This window comes from Notamacropus eugenii, chromosome 1 (assembly GCF_028372415.1).
Source record: "Notamacropus eugenii isolate mMacEug1 chromosome 1, mMacEug1.pri_v2, whole genome shotgun sequence".
Classification (NCBI taxonomy): Eukaryota; Metazoa; Chordata; class Mammalia; order Diprotodontia; family Macropodidae; genus Notamacropus; species Notamacropus eugenii.
This window is the reverse complement of record NC_092872.1, coordinates 205,153,289-205,171,955: the sequence shown is the minus strand read 5'-3', so window position 1 is coordinate 205,171,955 and position 18,667 is coordinate 205,153,289. Positions and strand designations below refer to the sequence as shown.

Here is an 18,667-nt window from a genome sequence, read left to right as displayed (position 1 = left end):
GTATCAAAAGAGAGAATAGAAGCAATGGGGGGCAGGATAGGATGGAGGGAAATATAGTTAGTCTTACACAACATGACTATTATGGAAGCCATTTGTAAAACTACACAGATATGGCCTATATTGAATTGCTTGCCTTCCCAAAGGGAATGGGTGGGGAGGGAGGGATGAAGAGAAGTTAGAACTCAAAGTTATAGGAACAACTGTAGAGTACTGTTCTTGCTACTAGGAAATAAGAAATACAGGTAAAGGGGTATAGAAAGTTATGTTGCTCTATAGGACAAAAGAGAAGTTGGGGACAAGGGAAGGGAGGGATGATAGAAGAGAGGGCAGATTGGTGATAAGGGCAATTAGAACACTTGGTGTTTTGGGTTTGGGGGAGGGGACAAATGTGGAGAAAATTTGGAACCCAAAATTTTGTGAAAATGAATGTTAAAAGTTAAATAAATAAATTTAAAAAAAGAATGGCTGAAAGTCCTCCTTTTCATTTAATGATCATGTTTTCCCCTGAAGTATTATACTCATTTTGCTGGGTAGGTGATTCTTGATTTTAATCCTAGTTCCTTTGTCTTCTGGAATACGATATTCCAAACCTGGGGATCCCTTAATGTAGAAGCTGCTAAATTCTGTGTTATCTTGATTGTATTTCCACAATACTCAAATTGTTTCTTTCTGGCTGCTTGCAGTATTTTCTCCTTGACCTGGGAACTCTGGAATTTGGCTTCATATTCCTAGGAATTTTTCTTTTCAGATCTCTTTCTGCAGATGATCAGTGAATTCTTTCAATATTTATTTTACCTTCTGGTTCTAGAATATCAAGGCAGTTTTCCTTGATAATTTCGTGAAAGAGGATATCTAGGCCCTTTTTTTTCATGATGGCTTTCAGGTAGTCCCATAATTTTTAAATTTTTCTCCTGGATCTGTTTTCCAGATCAGCCATTCTTCCAATGAGATATTTAACATTGTCTTCAATTTTTTAATTCTTTTGGTTTTGTTTTGTAATTTCTTGGTTTCTCATAAAGTCATTAGCTTCCATCTGCTCCATTCTATTTTTTAAAGAACTGTTTTCTTCAGTGAGCTTTTGCACCTACTTTTCCATTTGGCTAATTCTGCTTTTTAAAGCATTTTTCTCCTCATTGGTTTTTTGGATGTCTTTTGCCATTTGGGTTATTCTATTTTTAAAGGTGTTATTTTCTTCAGCATTTTTGGGGGTCTCCTTTAGCAAGCTGCTGACTCACTTGTCATAATTTTCTTGCATCACTCTCATTTCTCTTCCCAATTTTTCCTCCACCTCTGTTACTTGATTTTTGAAATCTTTCTTGAGCTCTTCCATGGCCTGAGACCATTGCAAATTTATTTTGGAGGTTTTGGATGAAAAAACCTTGACTTTTATGTCTTCCTCTTATGGTATGTTTTGTTCCTCCTCATCCAAAAGGATGGAGAAAAATACCTGTTCACCAAGAAACTAACCTTCTATAGTGTTATTTTTTCTCTTTTTGGGGCATTTCCCCAGTCAGTTACTTGACTTTTGAGTCCTTTGTCAAGTGGAGGGTGTGCTGTAGGGTACTGCAAGTTCTCAGTTCTTCCAAGGTGGCACAGTAAAGTGAGAAGAGTTTGTTCCTCTCCTGACCTGTGCTCTGATCTGGGAGCAACCACAAGCTTTTCTGCCCAGGATCTGCTAGTAGTGTTCCCTCTCTACAAATGCCTCTAGCTCCACCATGGCAGTGCTCCTCCTCACCCCAGGGCTACCAGTCAGGGCTGAGATTCAAATTGGCTGCTTGATTCCCCTGCCGCTTCCTGGAGCCCAGGTCTAGGGCAGGACCCTGCTCCCTTCTCACCCAGGTGAAAGAGCTTTCTCACTGACATTTGAAGTTGTCTTTGGCATTTATGCGTTGAGGAATCTGGGAACCAAAGCTGCTTCCCAGGCTTCTGTGCCCTGAAACCTGCTCCAGTTCTGTCCAGGGGCACCTCACAGTCAAGACTGGGCTATACTCCGCTCTGAGCCTGATGTGATAGAACTTTCCTGTTGGCCTTCCAGGCTGCCTTGGGCTAGAAATCTTTTTCACTCTGTCCTTTTGGAGTTTCTGCTGTTCTAGAATTTGTTTAGAATCATTTTTAATAGGTTAAAATAGTCATTTTAACAGCAGGTCCATCTCTCTACTCTGCCATGTTGACTCTGTCCCAGAGTCTCCTTTCTTTTAAATATTTTGTTACTTTAAGATTTGTTGCTTTAAGCATCTTTGATCTAGAACAGGAACTAGGTCAGTCTGTGGCACCAGTTTATTGCTCAATTTTCTCCACAGTAGGGATTAGATAGATTTAATGTAATCCTTGAATTTGGATTAGGAAACAAAAAAATTAAATCTTTGTTTTCAATAACCCCTGCTTGTCTTTTGAATCTTATGTTATGCATTTAAAAACATTGTGATAAAGGATCCAAAAGTTTCAGCTACCAGCTGGGTCCATAAAACGAAAGAGGTTAAGAACCTCTGCCTTAGAGGATTGCAAATCTAATAAGAGCATGCAAGGATATTCTTATACTTCTAAAAAATGCAAATTCAGAGTATGAGAGAGATGATTAGAAGGCTGAGACACGGTTTGGTATAAGGAAAAAAAATGAAATTGACTAGATATACTCATTGCCACCACAGCCAGGGGCTATTTCTTTCATGGAAATCTCCTTGCCTGATCCAAAAAGGCCAAAGGTGCTTCTCAATTAAGTTCTGCCAATAATGTGGCCTTGGTCAAATCACACTGGACTTCAGCTTTCCCATCTCCCAAATGAGAGGGTTGGAGAATAGGACTAAGGCTTTTTTACCTCCAGCAGTCTGATTCTAAGATTGTTTTTCTTAGATAAGCTTCACAAACTTGCTGTTTTAAAGAAGAAAAAAATGGGTGAGGGACATATAGGGAAATATAAATCTCTCAGGAAATGACCTTTCAAAATGTGTTGTGTTGCTGTTTGTTGTTGTTGTTGAGTTATTTCAGTTGTGTCTGACTCTTGGTGACCCTTTTTGGGATTTTTTTGGTAAAGAGGTTGGAGTGGTTTCCTTTCCCCCTCCAGTTCATTTTGCAGATGAAGAAGCTGAGGCAAACAATGTCACACAGCTTGTAAGTTTCTGAGGCCAGATTTAAACTCAGGAAGATGAGTCTCCCTGACTTCAGGTCCAGCACTGTGCTACTTAGCTGCCTTACCATAAATTATTTCCATGCAAACATATGTATACACACATGTTAGGCACACTAACTCCACAGTATATGTATGTTTATATATGTGTGTACATATATACATATGTATATATACATCTGTGTGAGTGTATATGTATAGATATATGCATATGTGTATATATGTATGTATATGTGTATGCTTACATATATAATATTCCCCCTTAATAGGTGTCACTCCTCTGAGTCTTTTGACTAAAACCTGTATAGGAAAGGATTGAAGATGCTCAGGGTCTTCACTGAAGTCTTTGTCGTGCATTTTTTCTCTAACACTTTGAGTGGCCAGATGAGAGGACACTAAGGTGAAACTGTGTACACTTGAAATAATAATAACTGCAATAATGTCCATGCTTTACATCCAGTATTTCCTACAACAATGTGGTGATGTAGACAGGGATGTTGTTCTTATCCTTTACGTAATTTTTTATGCATTATAGCCAAAAACCAAAACGTAAACTCCTTGAGGGCTTTTTTATTTGTGTCCCTAGGACTCAGCACAGTGCTTGGTACATGGTAAATGCATAATTAATGCATTTTTCATTCCATATCCCTTTGACAAATGAGGAAACTGAGGCTTCAGGAAGTTAAGCAATTTGCATGACTGCAAGTAGGTAGTACTGCAAGGAAGTAGCTGAGCCAGGAATGAAGCCTAGGTCTTCTGATTCCGAATTCAGTGTTCCTTCCACTATAATAAAACTGTCTCCTATTGAGAAGGAAGACTATGATGTGGTTGGAACTAGAAGCCATGCATGGCACAGCATCTCACTCTTATCATTAATGCACTTCAGTTTAGGGTTGGGCACAAAAGCTCTCTACCTCAGCAACATTACTTTTCAAGAGAAACTCTCAATCATATCAAATTAAATCTGAATGCATGTGTGTGTGCCTTGTCCATCTGTGTCTGTATAACAATGTTCATTAGTGAACTGAAGAAGCCATTAAACTGTGCTGTGGATTTCGAAACTTTGTATATTAGAAGCTAAGGAAATAGTAATGTTATTGGATAAATCATTCTGAGCAGGGCGTACACTGATCCCAATAGGTCTGCCTAACATGAGAGTTAGAAATGAGGATAATTTTCAGCATTATTTTTATATGTGGAATAGTCTGACTGTGCAGAAAATTTTATGTTGACCTCTCAGACAATGACTACTTTTATTATTATCTATGGCTGAATAATCCTAATGCCTAGCGCAAAGAAACTATAGATTTTTCTTTATTTGCGAGTACTTCTAGCCTTAGTGACCTACTTGGGGGTAATCAACACCTCTAAATGATTCTTGTCAGTGGATATGGAAGAGAGAAGTCATAATGGGAATGTTTTCATGAATAGAGTAGAACAGAAGCTTGTGGGCACAATGGATGCTTGATGTACAGGGTCTCCATGCAGATGATTCAACATCCCAATTTCATGGATGAGGACACTGATATCTAGAGATGTGCTTTGGCTAAGTTTGCACATGTAGTAGAAATTATTTATCTTGTCATAGAACAAGGCATCCAACTTACTAACTAGATAGTACAGGACCACAAATGACCATTGGAAGAACAGAAAATTCCATAAGATAATTCTACAGTCTAGTTATTCAGATAGAGAAGATAACAAAAGCTTATTCTTTCTGGTGTGCAATAGATTTGCTGTTTCACTGTGTCAATTGATGATGGCTCTGTATAAGTAGATTTATTGAATACCAGTAGTATTATGATCAAATTTTGTGACCATGGATCTTGACTAATAAAGTGATCTAATCCAGGCAAAATCTTAACACATGTGGACATTCCATTTAAAAGCAGAATTCACTCTATGTAGCCACATCCAGTATAAAAAAGTTAGATAATTCAGCCCAGGAAGACCAAGATTGAGTTATAAGATGGCAAGGTAATTCCTTCTTAGTCTTTTCATGTATAGATGGATAGATATAGGTAAAGATATACATATATAGCAGTCTCAGGCATAAATCTTGAAAACAATATTATTGAAAGATCTCTATTAGTCTTTGCCCATTTTGGCATATGCTTTCCCTCCCATGTTCCTTCTGACAGCGATAATCATACCTTTAAAAAAACAATTTAAGGCCAGAATAGCTCCAGACCATGAATAAAAGAAAGTAAATGACTTAGACTTTCATCTTGCTTTGATAGTAAACTAGGGTCCCTGGGGATCAGTCCTTGACAAGCTAATAGAAGACTGAAGGTTCCCAGCTAAGCACAATTAGCCCCTCAGAAGACATGACCTGATGCTCAACCCAGACATTGAGGGGCAGGTCATTGGGGGAGCCATATATTCTCATATAGGCTTTCTTTGTGACCATAAAGGTAAATTCTTCATAATGGATAGATGAATTATGGGCATAAGAAGTCCAAAACATATAACTAATTATAACTTTTGCAAAAATTATGTCATCAAAAGATATGAAAGAGCAGAGAAAGAAGTGGTCTTATCACATGCCAAGAGTAAGGGACAATGGACAGTCTAAGTCCTACTCTGGTATTCACAAAATATTAAGAGTTTCCAGAGTGTATTGGATGATTCCTTCCTAAAGGACTTATGTAAAGATACCAAAAATGAATCACAGAGGATAAAGGATATAGAGGCATTTTGTTTTGTACCAGTGGAAGGATCATCCCATTGGATCCATTAAAATATTAAAGTCAGTAAAAGGAAGCCACACACCTGTAACAAGAAATAAGAAATATACCTGCTCAGTAATTTTTGAAGATAATATCTATATGAAAGAGATACATCTCTGGCAGAGTACCCAAGTTCATCATCAGTTCAAATTCTTGGTGCTATGGAACTATATTTTAATGTGAGTGTGTGTGTGTGTGTGTGTATGTGTGTGTGTGTGTGTGTATCCTACCCAACAGGTCTCTATGAAATTCAATGAATAAGTCCAGTTGGGTTTCAGAGAGTTCATACCAGTAAAATATTGTCTGATACTTTGTTATTAATGGGATGTAGAAAGGTCTTTAGGTGTGTGCAAAATCCCTTAGGTTAGCAATAGTACATAACAATCAACTGTAAGTGACTTAGCTATTCTCAGCAATGTAATGATCCAAGACAATTCAAGAGGGTTTATGATGAAAGATGCTATCCACTACCAGTGCAAGAACTGGTAGAATATGAAAACAGATTGCAGCATACTTTTTAAAGCTTTAGTTTTCTTGTTTGGTGAGTTTTTTTGGTTTGTGTTTTCTTTCACAATATGACTAATATGGAAATCTGTTTTGCAAGACTGAACATGTATATCTTATATCAAATTACTTGCCTTCTCAATGAGAGGGGAGGGGAAAGAAGAAGATTATTTGTAACTCAATTCCAAAAAAAAGAATGTTAAAATTGTTTTTACATGTAATTGAGAAAAAATATGGTATTTAAATCCCTTAGGTAGTGCAGTGGATAGCCTGCTTGGGCTTGGAGTCAGGGGGACCTGAGTAAATCTAGCCTCAGACATTTACCAGTTGTGTGACTGAGCAAATCTGTTTGCCTCAGTTTCCTCATCTATAAAATGAACTGGAGAAGGAAATGGCAAACTATTCCAGTATCTTTGCCAAGAAAATCCCCAAAGAGGTTCCCAAGGGTCAACCATGACTGAAAATGACTAAAAAACAACAAAACAAAACACCCTGTGTTTCTGCAATGTTTTAAGGGAAAATACCATTAAAGATAAACCTACATTTTATTAGGTCCCCATTTTTAAAAAGATCATTTGATTGTTTAAAGAGAAATTATTGATTTGATACCCAAGTTTTAGGGTTTTTTCTGTCTTTTCTCTAGAAAGTTTCTTTTTGCTCTTTATCCTTATATTTTTGAGGACTAAGAATGATCCTTACATAATTACTCCTAATTTTATTTAACATAGACTTGTGTGCCCATAGAATTTTGAATTGTTAGGGAAAGAGGCAGTCATTGTCACAACAAACAATTATCACATGAAATGAACATAGTGAAAGGAGCTTACTGGGATGTCACCTGGAGTTTCTCTGAAGATTGGTTTGTTGTTTGGTTTTGGTGTAATTTTATAATATGAAGTGAGTAGTTTTATAAAACACAACATAGCTCTAGAACCAGTGACATTGGTTCTCTGAATCATAGAATGTAAGAATGCAAATGATGGAAAGAACTTTAGCGATCAGCTAATTCAAGCTTCTTATTTCACAGATGAGAAAACCAATGTCCCAAGAGGTAATTATGACTGACAATCAAAGGATCATAGAGTTGCCCATTCCCTTATAGGTCATCTGGCCCAAAATGAAAGCTTGAAATACCTCTATTACCTCCTTGGTGAGTGATTATCCAGCCTCTCCTCAAATCCTCCAGTGATGGGCAACTCACTATTTTCAAGAACACTTCATTTTTGGACAGTTCTGGTTAAGTTATAATAATCTAAAGTCTGTCTGAGAAATTTGCATCAAAGTAGGAAATGCAGGCGTGGTGTCACTTAGAAGGAGTGCTTACTACTAGTAAATAATTTTTTTTGTGATGCTAAGATGAAGATGTTATATTTATAGATTTTGGCTTCTAGAAAATAATCTTTCCTACCCCATCTACGGCACACCCACATGAAGCAATCATAATCCCCCAAGTCAATTTGTAGCTGTAGGTTCTTGATAACTGTGCTGTTGAATGAATTATGTTTAATAGTTAATCTTTCCAAATAAATTTTACCAGGTAGTATGGATTCATATTGCAAACAAGAATACTTATTTGGGTTTTTTCTCAGTTTGGGGGGATGGAGTAATTGCTCTGGGGGTTACTAGGTGGCTCAATGAGTAGAGGGCTGGGCTTAGAGACATATATTCTGCTAACAAAGCAGAATATAGTCAGACTAGTGTCTGACTCGTTCACTGTTCATCATCGTGTACAGGGTTTTCTTGGCAAAGGTACTGGAGTGGTTTGCCATTTTCTTCTCCAATGGATTAAGGCAAACAGAAGTTAAGTGATTTGTCCAGAGTCAGACAGCTAGTGAGTGTCTGAGGCCAGATTTGAACTTAGATCTTCCTGACTCCAGGCAAACAGAGGTTAAGTGACTTGCCCAAGGTCACCAGTTTTAATGTCTGAGACTGGATTTGAAGTCAGGTCTTCCTGAATCCAGGCCCATCACTCTGTCCACTGAGCCACCTAGCTGTCTTGGATCTAGGAAAACCTGTGTTCACTTACAATGTGACCTTGGGCAAGTCACTTATCCTCTATTCACCTTAATCCACTGGAGAAGGAGATGGCAAACCACTACACTATCTTTGCCAAGAAAACCTCATAAAAAGTCATGAAGGTTCACTGAATGAGAAAACAAAGACAATAATTGCTATATGTGAAAATGGGTTTCAAATATGTGTATATATAAGAAGGTCCATATTGAATTATGGCTAAGGAGCCAACCTTGGAGTGAGGAAGACCTGGGTTCAAATCCTCTCTCTGATGAATTTCTGTTTGTCATCAGGGACCAGTCAGTGCTCATACAGTTCTCTAAGACTCTACATGGCTGACCAGTATATGTGAAGGGAGGCTCCACACTAGGAATTCTGGTGTGAAGATGAAGTCATGAATCTGAACCAAAAAACCCTCCAAACAGAACCCAATATATTAATACTTGTGACGGGTTGTTGGACTGTCAGTTATCTCTAATGCAGTAAAGTCTAATTGTAGAAAATAATACTTCTTTGCCTCGTTACATATCTAAATGATAGTAGATGAGGCAGTGAGAGGAAATGGATTTCCTGAGCATAAGGGGTCAGGGAATTGTCCTATTCTACCTACCCTGGCAGGAGAATTGTCAGCCTGTGTTTTTCCCTTTGGTAGACTTTCAAAAGGTCTGAGGATGTGGTGCCTCTGCTCTTTGATTATTATGTGCATCCAGACTCTTAGGGGAATGGATAGAAAGACTATGGGTTGTGACCGTGATGGAGAGAATCATGCTCATTTTTTTAACTCAGGCAATTCTTTTTATGATGTGGTCAGTTCCATTCTATTATACTACTCAAGCATTTCTCCATATCAGACTGTCAGACCAATTTGTAACACAGGTTGTGGAGATAATTTTATCACAGAAAAGCATCTCATGTTGTTCATATACACTGTTGTGTTTGGTTTTTTTTTGAGCACCCATACCAATACCAGTTAACTTTTGATTCCCACTTAGGAGTGACTGGGTGACATCTTACAAGGTGATGGTAAGCAATGACAGTCATACTTGGATCACTATTAAGAATGGATCAGGAGATATGGTAAGTATCAATTATAGTTGACAGGATTAGAACCATAGAAAGTGGTCAAGTAATTAACCATTCTCTACTCAAAACCTTCAGTGATATCCAGGATCATCTCTTGTAGTTCCTTCTCACTCCTCCATTTTACAAATGAGGAAATTGAAATATTGCTTGGAGAGGGGAAGCAATTTGCTGAAGTTCACACAATTTGGTAATGGAAGAACAAAGCTTAGAACTTAAATGTGCTAATTCTCAGTTAAGCAACCTTTCCATTGCACCATAGTACTCACTCAAGAAAATCTTTAAATGGATATACATCTATATGTATAATATATGCATATATGTATATATACATATATGTGTGTATATATGCATATATAAATTAAAGGGTAACTAGTGGATTTATTAAATATGTTATCTATAGCCATATAATAAACACACCAAATACAGCTATGCCTATTGTACAATGTATTTATTAGTGTGATAATCATCTTATATTTCACTCAAAAATGAAGTCAGTGGGGAATTATTATGCATAATTAGGTTCTGGTTCACCATCCTTAGAAATTTTTATTGGTTTTTGAAATTTTCAGACTCATTTCCTCAAGAATGGAACTCACTAAGAGTTATCCACTACTGTGAAACTTAATTATACAACGCAGTTGAAAATATTATTAAAATTGAGTTTTCATAATTAGCTGTTCCTTTAGTAGTTTAGAAATGCCTTTTAGTACCAACGTTTGCAATTCAGGTTAATTGTGCATGTGAGTGCATGTGTGTATATGTGCATGTATATGTCCTTCCCTTTCTTTGGGACTGTGGTGGTTTGTTCACTCTAGAAACTTGAATCTTAACTATATTATTTATTTATTTCTACTAGTAGTGGCTTATTTATGCCTATCTCTAGACAGCTTTGGTTGGTTGGGTGCACCTTTAGGACAAAACCATGTCTCTGATTCCCTTTCCAAAGTACCCTTTTATGTTCTACAGGTATTACAGGTGCTCAATAAATTCTTTTTGACGAGTAACTTTGCATCTAACTGAAGGCCCTGCCCTGATCATACCATTCCATTGCTCTGAAATTGTCATTATATCCTAAATTTCTCACCTTTAGTTTTTGAATTCAAGAGATAATTTGGCATAGTGGATAGAGAACTGGCATTGCAATTAGGGAGACCAAAGTTTAAGCCTTGTGTTTGGCACATACTAGCTTTGTGACCCTAGAAAAGTAACTTAACCCTTCTGTATCCTAGGTTACCTCTCTTGAGATGAGAAGGTGAAGAGTAGAAAGAAGCCAGTCTTCCTTGAACCACAGGAATTCCCCATTCATTCACAGGAATGGTCTCCAAAAAACATTTCTTAACTCCCTATGCAAAGTCCTTACTCCAGTGTTTTCTTATGGCATATAGGAAATCTGGACTCTCAAGGGCCATTTGGTCATGTCAACTGATGGTGCTCATGAGAGGTAAAGTGGGAGAGTTGCCACTGTGAAGGTAGTTATAGCATAAGAGGCACTTTTGATTATAGAGTTGAAGAAATAGAGAAATTCTATAAAGAACTTTGCAAGATCCCTCAGTATGCTTTTCTCATAACCTCTCCTAAGTATTTATAATGTTCAAATTTCCTTTATATATTTTAATGTTTGCTTTATACTCTAGGCTAATCTTTACACTCCTTTGATCGCTATGCCTAGAAGAGAACTTTCTGCAAACAATTAACAAATTATTGTTGTATGCTGAATGACTTAATCAGTGAATATCCCTCATGAATAGTTACCAATACATGATAGAAACTCTTTTATCTGGCATTTAAGCTCTTTCGTGACCTAGATTTCAGCTGCCTTCTTACCCTTATTTCATAAAACTTTCCTTCATGATCTCTGTGCTAAACTCAATGGTGCCTATTCCTTGAACTCAGTACTCAGAATCACAGGATATGAGAGTTAGAAGGGACTTCAAGGGACCATCTATTCCAGCCCCCACACAAAAGGAATCCCCACTCTAACATAGGTGATAAGTGATTAACCAGCGTCTGATTGAAGATTTTCAAGAGGAGGAAAACTATTACCTCTTGAGGGAACTCATTCCATTTTCGAACAGCTCTTTTTGGTGGGAAGTACTTTCTTAATTCAAGCCTAAATTGTTTTCTTTTCAACTTCACTCCTGATTCAGCCCTCAACTGGAATAAGCTTAGTCCCTCTTTCTCATGACAGCCCTTCAAATACTTCAAGGCAATTATCATTTCCCTATCTGCACCCCTTACCTCAGTGTTCTACAGGCTCAGAATCCCCAGTACCTTTAACCAACCCCCATGTGACAGCTACCAGAGTCCCTTCATCTTCCTGATTGTCCTCCTCTTGACCCTTTCCAACTTATCAATCTCCTTAAATTGTGGTGCCCATAACTGAACACAATGCTCAGAGAAAATCTCTATAGTTAGGGTAGGATGCAATGGGACTGCTGCCTCCTTTTTCCTGAAAGTTATGTCCCTCTTAATTCAACCCAAGATTACGTGAGCTTTTTCGGCTTCCAAATCACCCTGCTAATTCATATTGAACTTTCAGTCCACTTAGACACTCCAGTTGTTCTCCAAAAACCTTCTCTCTGTCCATGCCTCTTTGATGTTATGCCTGCCAATTGGATTTTTGTTACAAAGTGCAAGAATTTAAAATATTTATCCCTTTTAACTGAATGTATTAGTTCATTTTAGAAACCATCATCGACTATCTCTCCCCACTGTGTCATTTGCAACTTTGATGAGAAACTATCTTTTGCCTTTATCCAAGTCATTGATAAAAGTGTTAAACAGCACAGGGTCAAAGACAGACTCCTACAGTGTTTTGCCCTTTTGTCCACCATTTTGACATTGAACCACTGATGACCATTCTTTGAGTCTGGTCACCCATGTTCTGCATCTGCTCTTTAGCACAGGCCGTTCCCCAAGCCTGAAACACAGTCATTCCACATTTCAGAATCCATCTCTTCTTTCAAAGCTCTCCTCAGGTGCCACGTTCTCTGTGAAATCTTTCTTAGTCTTACCAAGTGTTGATATGCTCCCTTTCCCCAATAGTCTTTATATTATGCTCATTTATGTATATATTATATCTCCTTAGTGGAATGTAAGCTTCTTGAGGAAAAGAAATATTGCCTTTTTGCCTTTGTATTCCAGTGCCTTTGTGGTTGTCCAGTCATTCACATCATATCAAACTCTTCATGACCCCATTTGGGGTTTTCTTGTGAAGATACTGAAGTGGTTTGCCATTTCCTTTTCCCCTTCATTTTACAGAGGAAGAAGCTGAGGCAAAGGAGGTTAAGTGACTTACCCAGGGTTACACAGCTAGTAAGTATCTGAGGCTAGGTTTGAGCTCAGGAAGAGAGTCTTCCTGAGTCCAGGCCAAGCACTGTACTGTGCCACCTAGTTGCTCTATCCCAGTGTCTACATAGTTCCTTGGACAGACAATATATTTGATTAATGATGAAAAGGAATGGAATTGCCATGACCCAACTGTTTCTTATGAGATCTACTAGAAAATTGTGGGGAAAAGCTAATTTCTTTAACTGAAAATCTATCTGATCCTCATCAAAATGATAAATTTCTCCTTTGTTCTCAAATAGATATTTGAAGGAAACAGTGAAAAAGAAATCCCAGTCCTCAATGAGCTTCCAGTTCCAGTGGTGGCCCGTTATATCCGCATAAACCCTCGGTCATGGTTTGATAATGGAAGCATCTGCTTGAGGCTGGAAATTCTAGGTTGTCCATTACCTGGTAAGTGATATCTTTGCTTAATGCCTGACATTTAGTCAGTCAATCAACGTTTGTTAAGTGTCGTCTATGTTCCAGGAAGCTGCTATGAAAAGCATCAAGGATACAAAGAAAGACAAAATTAGTTCCTGCTCACCAGAGGCTTACAGTCTAATGGAAGAGACAGTTTTGTACAAACAGATGATGACAACACTTTACAATTAACAAAGCATTTTATACAATTTTCTCATTCAATTGTAATATTACCTCAGTGCAGAAGATAGAGCCAGTATTACAATTTGTATTTTATCGATGAGGATGGTTTGCCCAGAGCCCAAAGAAGATCTCAGATCTAAAGTTGGAAGGAACCTCCCAGGCCACTGAGTCCAATCATTTAACGAGTGAGACTAAAGCTCAAGAAAGTTAAATGTCTTTCTTAAGCTCATGAATAAGCATCCAGGTAGTGTGGAAAAGCCTGTTCAAGCTCTTTCCATTAGGTCATAACTAACCAATGTATAAAGAAAAATACAAATCCCCATATGATTTGTGAAATTGCCTCACTTGTTAAATATCAATATAAACCAGTTGCTGTAGTCTGTGTGTGGTTCTCTGCCCACAAAGGCATTGTCAAAATGTAATATGCAGCTTTGTATTGGGAAACAACAAGACACAGCTGGCTTCTCAAACAAAACTGATGGATTACCTGCAGCTGCACATGTGTCAGAATAGAAAACGCGTGGTGCCATTTTGTTCAACAAAGATTCTCTTTGTTAGTTCTAAAGGCCAGAGGTCAGGTGGGTGTCTTTTCCAGATTTGTGCCTTTTTCAGATGGAAGGTGAGGGTTGGCACCCACGAGGACTGAATAATAAATGTTTCATTATGAAGTGATGCTTGGTCTGTGAGGATAAGTAGCCTCCTTTGCTTAAAGATGAATTTTACCATAGAGAGTCATGTTTCTATGGATGGTAGCATTTCCCATCCTGCAGCGACTGATTTAGGGGAAGCTAGAAGTGAGGGTTGCTGGTCTCATTAGCCTGGACATAAAACACATATACGTATGTGTCCAGAAACCAGTGCTGCAAATTGCAGGAGTATTGTGCAAGCCCAGACGCTCTCTTCTATTCTATAGTATTAAACCCTTCAGGCTGACTCTCAGACCAGCTTTTCTGACTTCCTCCTCAAATTATGCTTGATTTGGCTCCCAAATTCCACTTTCACATCCAGATAATACTACCTTTTGCCTCTGGCCCTTCAATACAGCCCTTCGTATCCCTAGCAACCAACTCTGCCTTTGCACAAATATCCTGATGTTTCTGGGACGCCCTAAGTAGGATCTTCTTTTGTTTTAAAATTTTTGCTAATTATTTATTTTTAACATTCCTTATTTTTTAAATTTTGAGTTCCCAGTTTTCTCCCTCCCTCAAGCTCCTCCCCCACCCAGGAGAAGACAATCCACATGATAACTATTATATATGTGAAATCATGCCAAATATATTTCCATATTACCCATGTGGCAAAAAAACTAGGAAAAATAAAGTGAAAAACAATACTTCAGTTTACTCTCAGTTGATCAGTTTTCTTTCTGAAGGTAGCATTGCTCGTTGTGAGTCCATAATTATCTTGGATCACTGGTATTGACAAGAGTAGCCAACTAATGATCATCATTATGATATGGCTACTACATTCTTCTGGTTCTTCTCAGTTCTCCCTGGTTTTTCTGAAACCATCTCCCTCATCATTTTTTTTCATGTTTTAAAATATTAATTTATTTTTAACATTCTTTGCTTTTTAAATTTTGAGTTCTAGATTTTCTCTCTCCCTCCCAGCCCTCCATCATCCACTGAGAAGGCAAACAATATAGTTATCCTTTCTTATAGCATAATGGTATTCCATCACAATTATATGCCGCAATGTGTTCAGCCATTTCTCAATTGACATGCATCCCTTCAACTTCTAATTCTTTGCCAAGTAGGAATCTTCTTGTTGATGACTTTCTTTGCTTCTGACACTGAGGAGCTTTAGCTTGAATCATGAATGACCCTCACCTACAACACATGGCAGGCCCATCACCCACCCCACTGAGGGGTGGAGCCAGGAAAAGAGTATAGTCAATCTGGGATTTATTTAGCCAGTCATTTTATTTTAAATAGTGAACATTTAGATTTTGGTCGGGTGTCACATATGACAAGTTCATTCTGAACATCTCTTTGTCATCCTACCAGTTTGTACTCTAAACTGTGGTCATGCTCAGTTGCCAATATTTCCTCTTAAGCAAGGAGATTAAGTTTTTCTAACGAGGGTCTTTTTTGTACTCTCTCAGAATTCTTGTTATTGTTTTGCATTAGACAAACTTTTCTAAGAAATGATAGTTAACTTCATTCTCAGCATTTCTAGGTCTAGGCTCTGGATCTTTAAAACACAACAAATGGGAGCTGCTCTAATTGTACACAGCAAGCTGTCATTTCTCTCCTTTCCTCTCATCTAGCGTTTACTTTGATCTTTTCTCTTGATGAACTGATGATTTAACTGTATACAATGAATAGATGCCAAAAAGATCTCTTGGGTTTGTTAACCAATCACTTCTGCTGTGTTTAGAGGTTGGCTGGTTTCATTTTTTAAATGCTGTCCTGTGATCTTTTCCACATCTTCAACCCTTTTTGATTCCATTTTTGAAGGATACTCTTCCTCTTTTAGGTTATTGTGAGATCAAATGAGTTTTCCTGGCTTTCATATCTTACTGCTGACTCCTGTTAAACTCCCTGGATCTTTCTTTGAATAAACTGATGCCATACCATAATGGAGTGAGATTCCTGAGCAGTCTATAAAGCCTTTGACTCTGTTAATTTCTTAATTTCTGAACTTTATTGTCCAGTATTGTTTTCAACCTTTCGTAATTTGGAGAATTTTATCAATTTCAACATAGAATTTCTCTCTGACTTCCATGAGAGATGTTGGCACCTAAGCTCCAATTATCTTTAAAGTGGCTACTTTGCTTAAACTCTCTGAGCTCTGCAAGGTGAGATGACCAGATATCTCATGAAATATTTCTCTTTATCCTTGAGCCCATGATGAAATCAATTTCCTCAAATCCTTTATTCATTTCTCTGAGAACCTATGAAGGAGGAGGAGGGAACCTATTATAGAGATGTGTCATGTATATTCTTTTTATCTGTCACTTATAAATTTTCCTGAACTGAATTTCAGACTTCTATAGAAGCTTAAATGTGGATTGAATCTCTCCCATCCAGATTCAATTACAGCCAAATCCTGTCAAATTCAAAAGTGCAAATCTTTATGAAAATACAGCTACTTACCAGTGAGTGTAGTTATTGCTACTGGAGTTTGAGAGCGAACTGAATTCAGACTAATACCTTCTATATGCCTGGCCTTGTTTTGGACTTTGGAACTATAAAAACAATAAAGGAAAAAGAGTGTCTATCTGGCCTCAGAGAGCTTACATTCCACTAGCATATGGAGATAGATAGATAGATAGATAGATAGATAGATAGATAGATAGATAGGTAGATAGATAGATAGATAGATAGATGATAGGTAGATAGAATAGATACATAGATAAGTTTTATATATATAATACATAGACATGGATAGAGATATAAAACAAATAATATATACGTATGTGTATGAATACACACATGCACACATAAATTCTAACATTTGTAAGGTAATTTAGCAGTGACTGGCAACTTGGATTGGTGAGAGAAAGGGGGATGTGCGTTGATTTATAGCCAAGTTAATTCTTATTGGAGGGAGAAAGAGTAGTTGGGAGCACAGAAAAGGTATGTGTTTTTCTATTTTTCTAGAGTCTGAACTATTCCGATCTTTCTTCCTTCCTAGAGTTTCATGTTGTTTATTCTAACCTCTGGCCTTTTCTGATTTTCATTGACAAGTTCTGTTTTCTCAAATCAGAAAATATGTTATGGCATTTGGAGGACTCTTGTTTTCTCCCGGGTAATTAGCTTTTGTGGTGGATGTGAAAGGTAAGAAGAAAAAGCCAGAGAGAAGCGAAGAGATAGAGTACAGATGAAAAGCAAGAACAGGACTTGGGACTTCCCAAAAATTGGCCCTTCCCAGGGAGTTCTTGGGGTTAGGACATGCTGATCAGAGTACAGAGAATATATGAAAATAAATATAATTAGTAGTAGGACAAACAGGAGCAGATAAAATAGAGCTGTAAGTATAGGAACCTGGGAATGTCAGTGTGCTAGAAACCCTGTCTGTGGGATGGGGCCAGGAGGCATCTAAGGCAGAACTTATTTTTTTTAATGAGGGAACTCTCTGAGAGACGTTAGGGAATTTTTCCTTTGGAGAATATGATGGTTTTTCCATGATCCTCTAAGTTGGCCATCACAGAGTAAGGACTTAGGATTAAAATGGCTCAAGGTGTTGGAGCAGTAGAGAGTGGGATGTCAAGTCACCAAATATGTATATCAAGTACCTACGATATCTAAAGTACTGTGCTAGGTGCTAGGAATGCAGCGATATCTGTTTTACTTGGCTCCAGAGAACAGAATTAAGAACCATATGGATGGAAGTTTTAGAGAAATTATAGCTCATTGTAAGGCTATTTTTGTGTTGTGTTGCATTGATTTTTTTACCCCTAGAAGCCTTCCTTTGGATGATCATTTGTTGGGGGTTTTATAAAGCAAATTCCTATTCTGGTGTAGGTTGGATTCACTGGTGTCTGGGATTCCTTCCACTTCTGGGATTCTGTCTTTCCTTTCAGGTCTTACTTTTTCTATACCTTCTGGTTTCATTCATAACTAATGTTAATATGCCTATAGACATGATTTTATTCCTTAATTTTGGTATCACTGGACAGAAATCATTTGTTTAGAGCATCAGTGAATCATCTAGAATTCTTCACAGTGATCTGATCTCAGAAATAATCAAGGAAACACCACATTTCACTTTGCCATATCTCTGCCTAATGTTCTGTATGGGAAAATGGAAATGGCATTGAAGAAGGTGAACTTGAGGAGAGATACTGGACCAGATCAAGTACATGAAGAAGGAATCTGTATTGGAGAGGATTCAGTTTTCCAAGAATTCAGACACTGAACCCTAAGAGAGCTCTAAGAGGGGCAGAGTTTAAAGAATGGAGAGGATCATTACTGATTCTTTTCCTGATCAACCAAAGGAGAAAGGATACACTGACAAAATCTTCCTTCTCTTCAGTTATAAAATCTATGAAAGTGATGGAAGCATACAAGGACATGCTTGATGGAGGCTTTCTGAGAAGTTTTGTTTTGCTTTGCAGTGGAGCCCATCTCTCGATAGTTACAAAACTGATACAGTATAGAGAATGTATACTCTCACCATATTATGTATTGTTTATAAGAATGTTTTTGACTCAGAAATAAAATTCAGACTCAAAGTCTCTCCTCTGACATTGTCTTGAAGACCCTTCTCTCCTATCTTATCTCTTACATTTAGATCAAGATCACAAATAAGACCCCATAGCAGATGCAACTACAAA

The 18,667-nt window shown here is 37.7% G+C and overlaps 1 protein-coding gene across 1 annotated transcript in view; it reads left to right on the top strand.

Moving 5' to 3' along the window:
* Positions 1-18,667, top strand: part of CPXM2 (carboxypeptidase X, M14 family member 2) — a 246,015-nt gene that overhangs the window by 151,426 nt on the left and 75,922 nt on the right. Inside the window, exons 5-6 of the mRNA XM_072624882.1 lie at positions 9,363-9,447; positions 13,044-13,194. Of these exons, the coding sequence (XP_072480983.1) occupies positions 9,363-9,447; positions 13,044-13,194 (236 nt within the window). The remainder of the gene's footprint in view (positions 1-9,362; positions 9,448-13,043; positions 13,195-18,667) is intronic.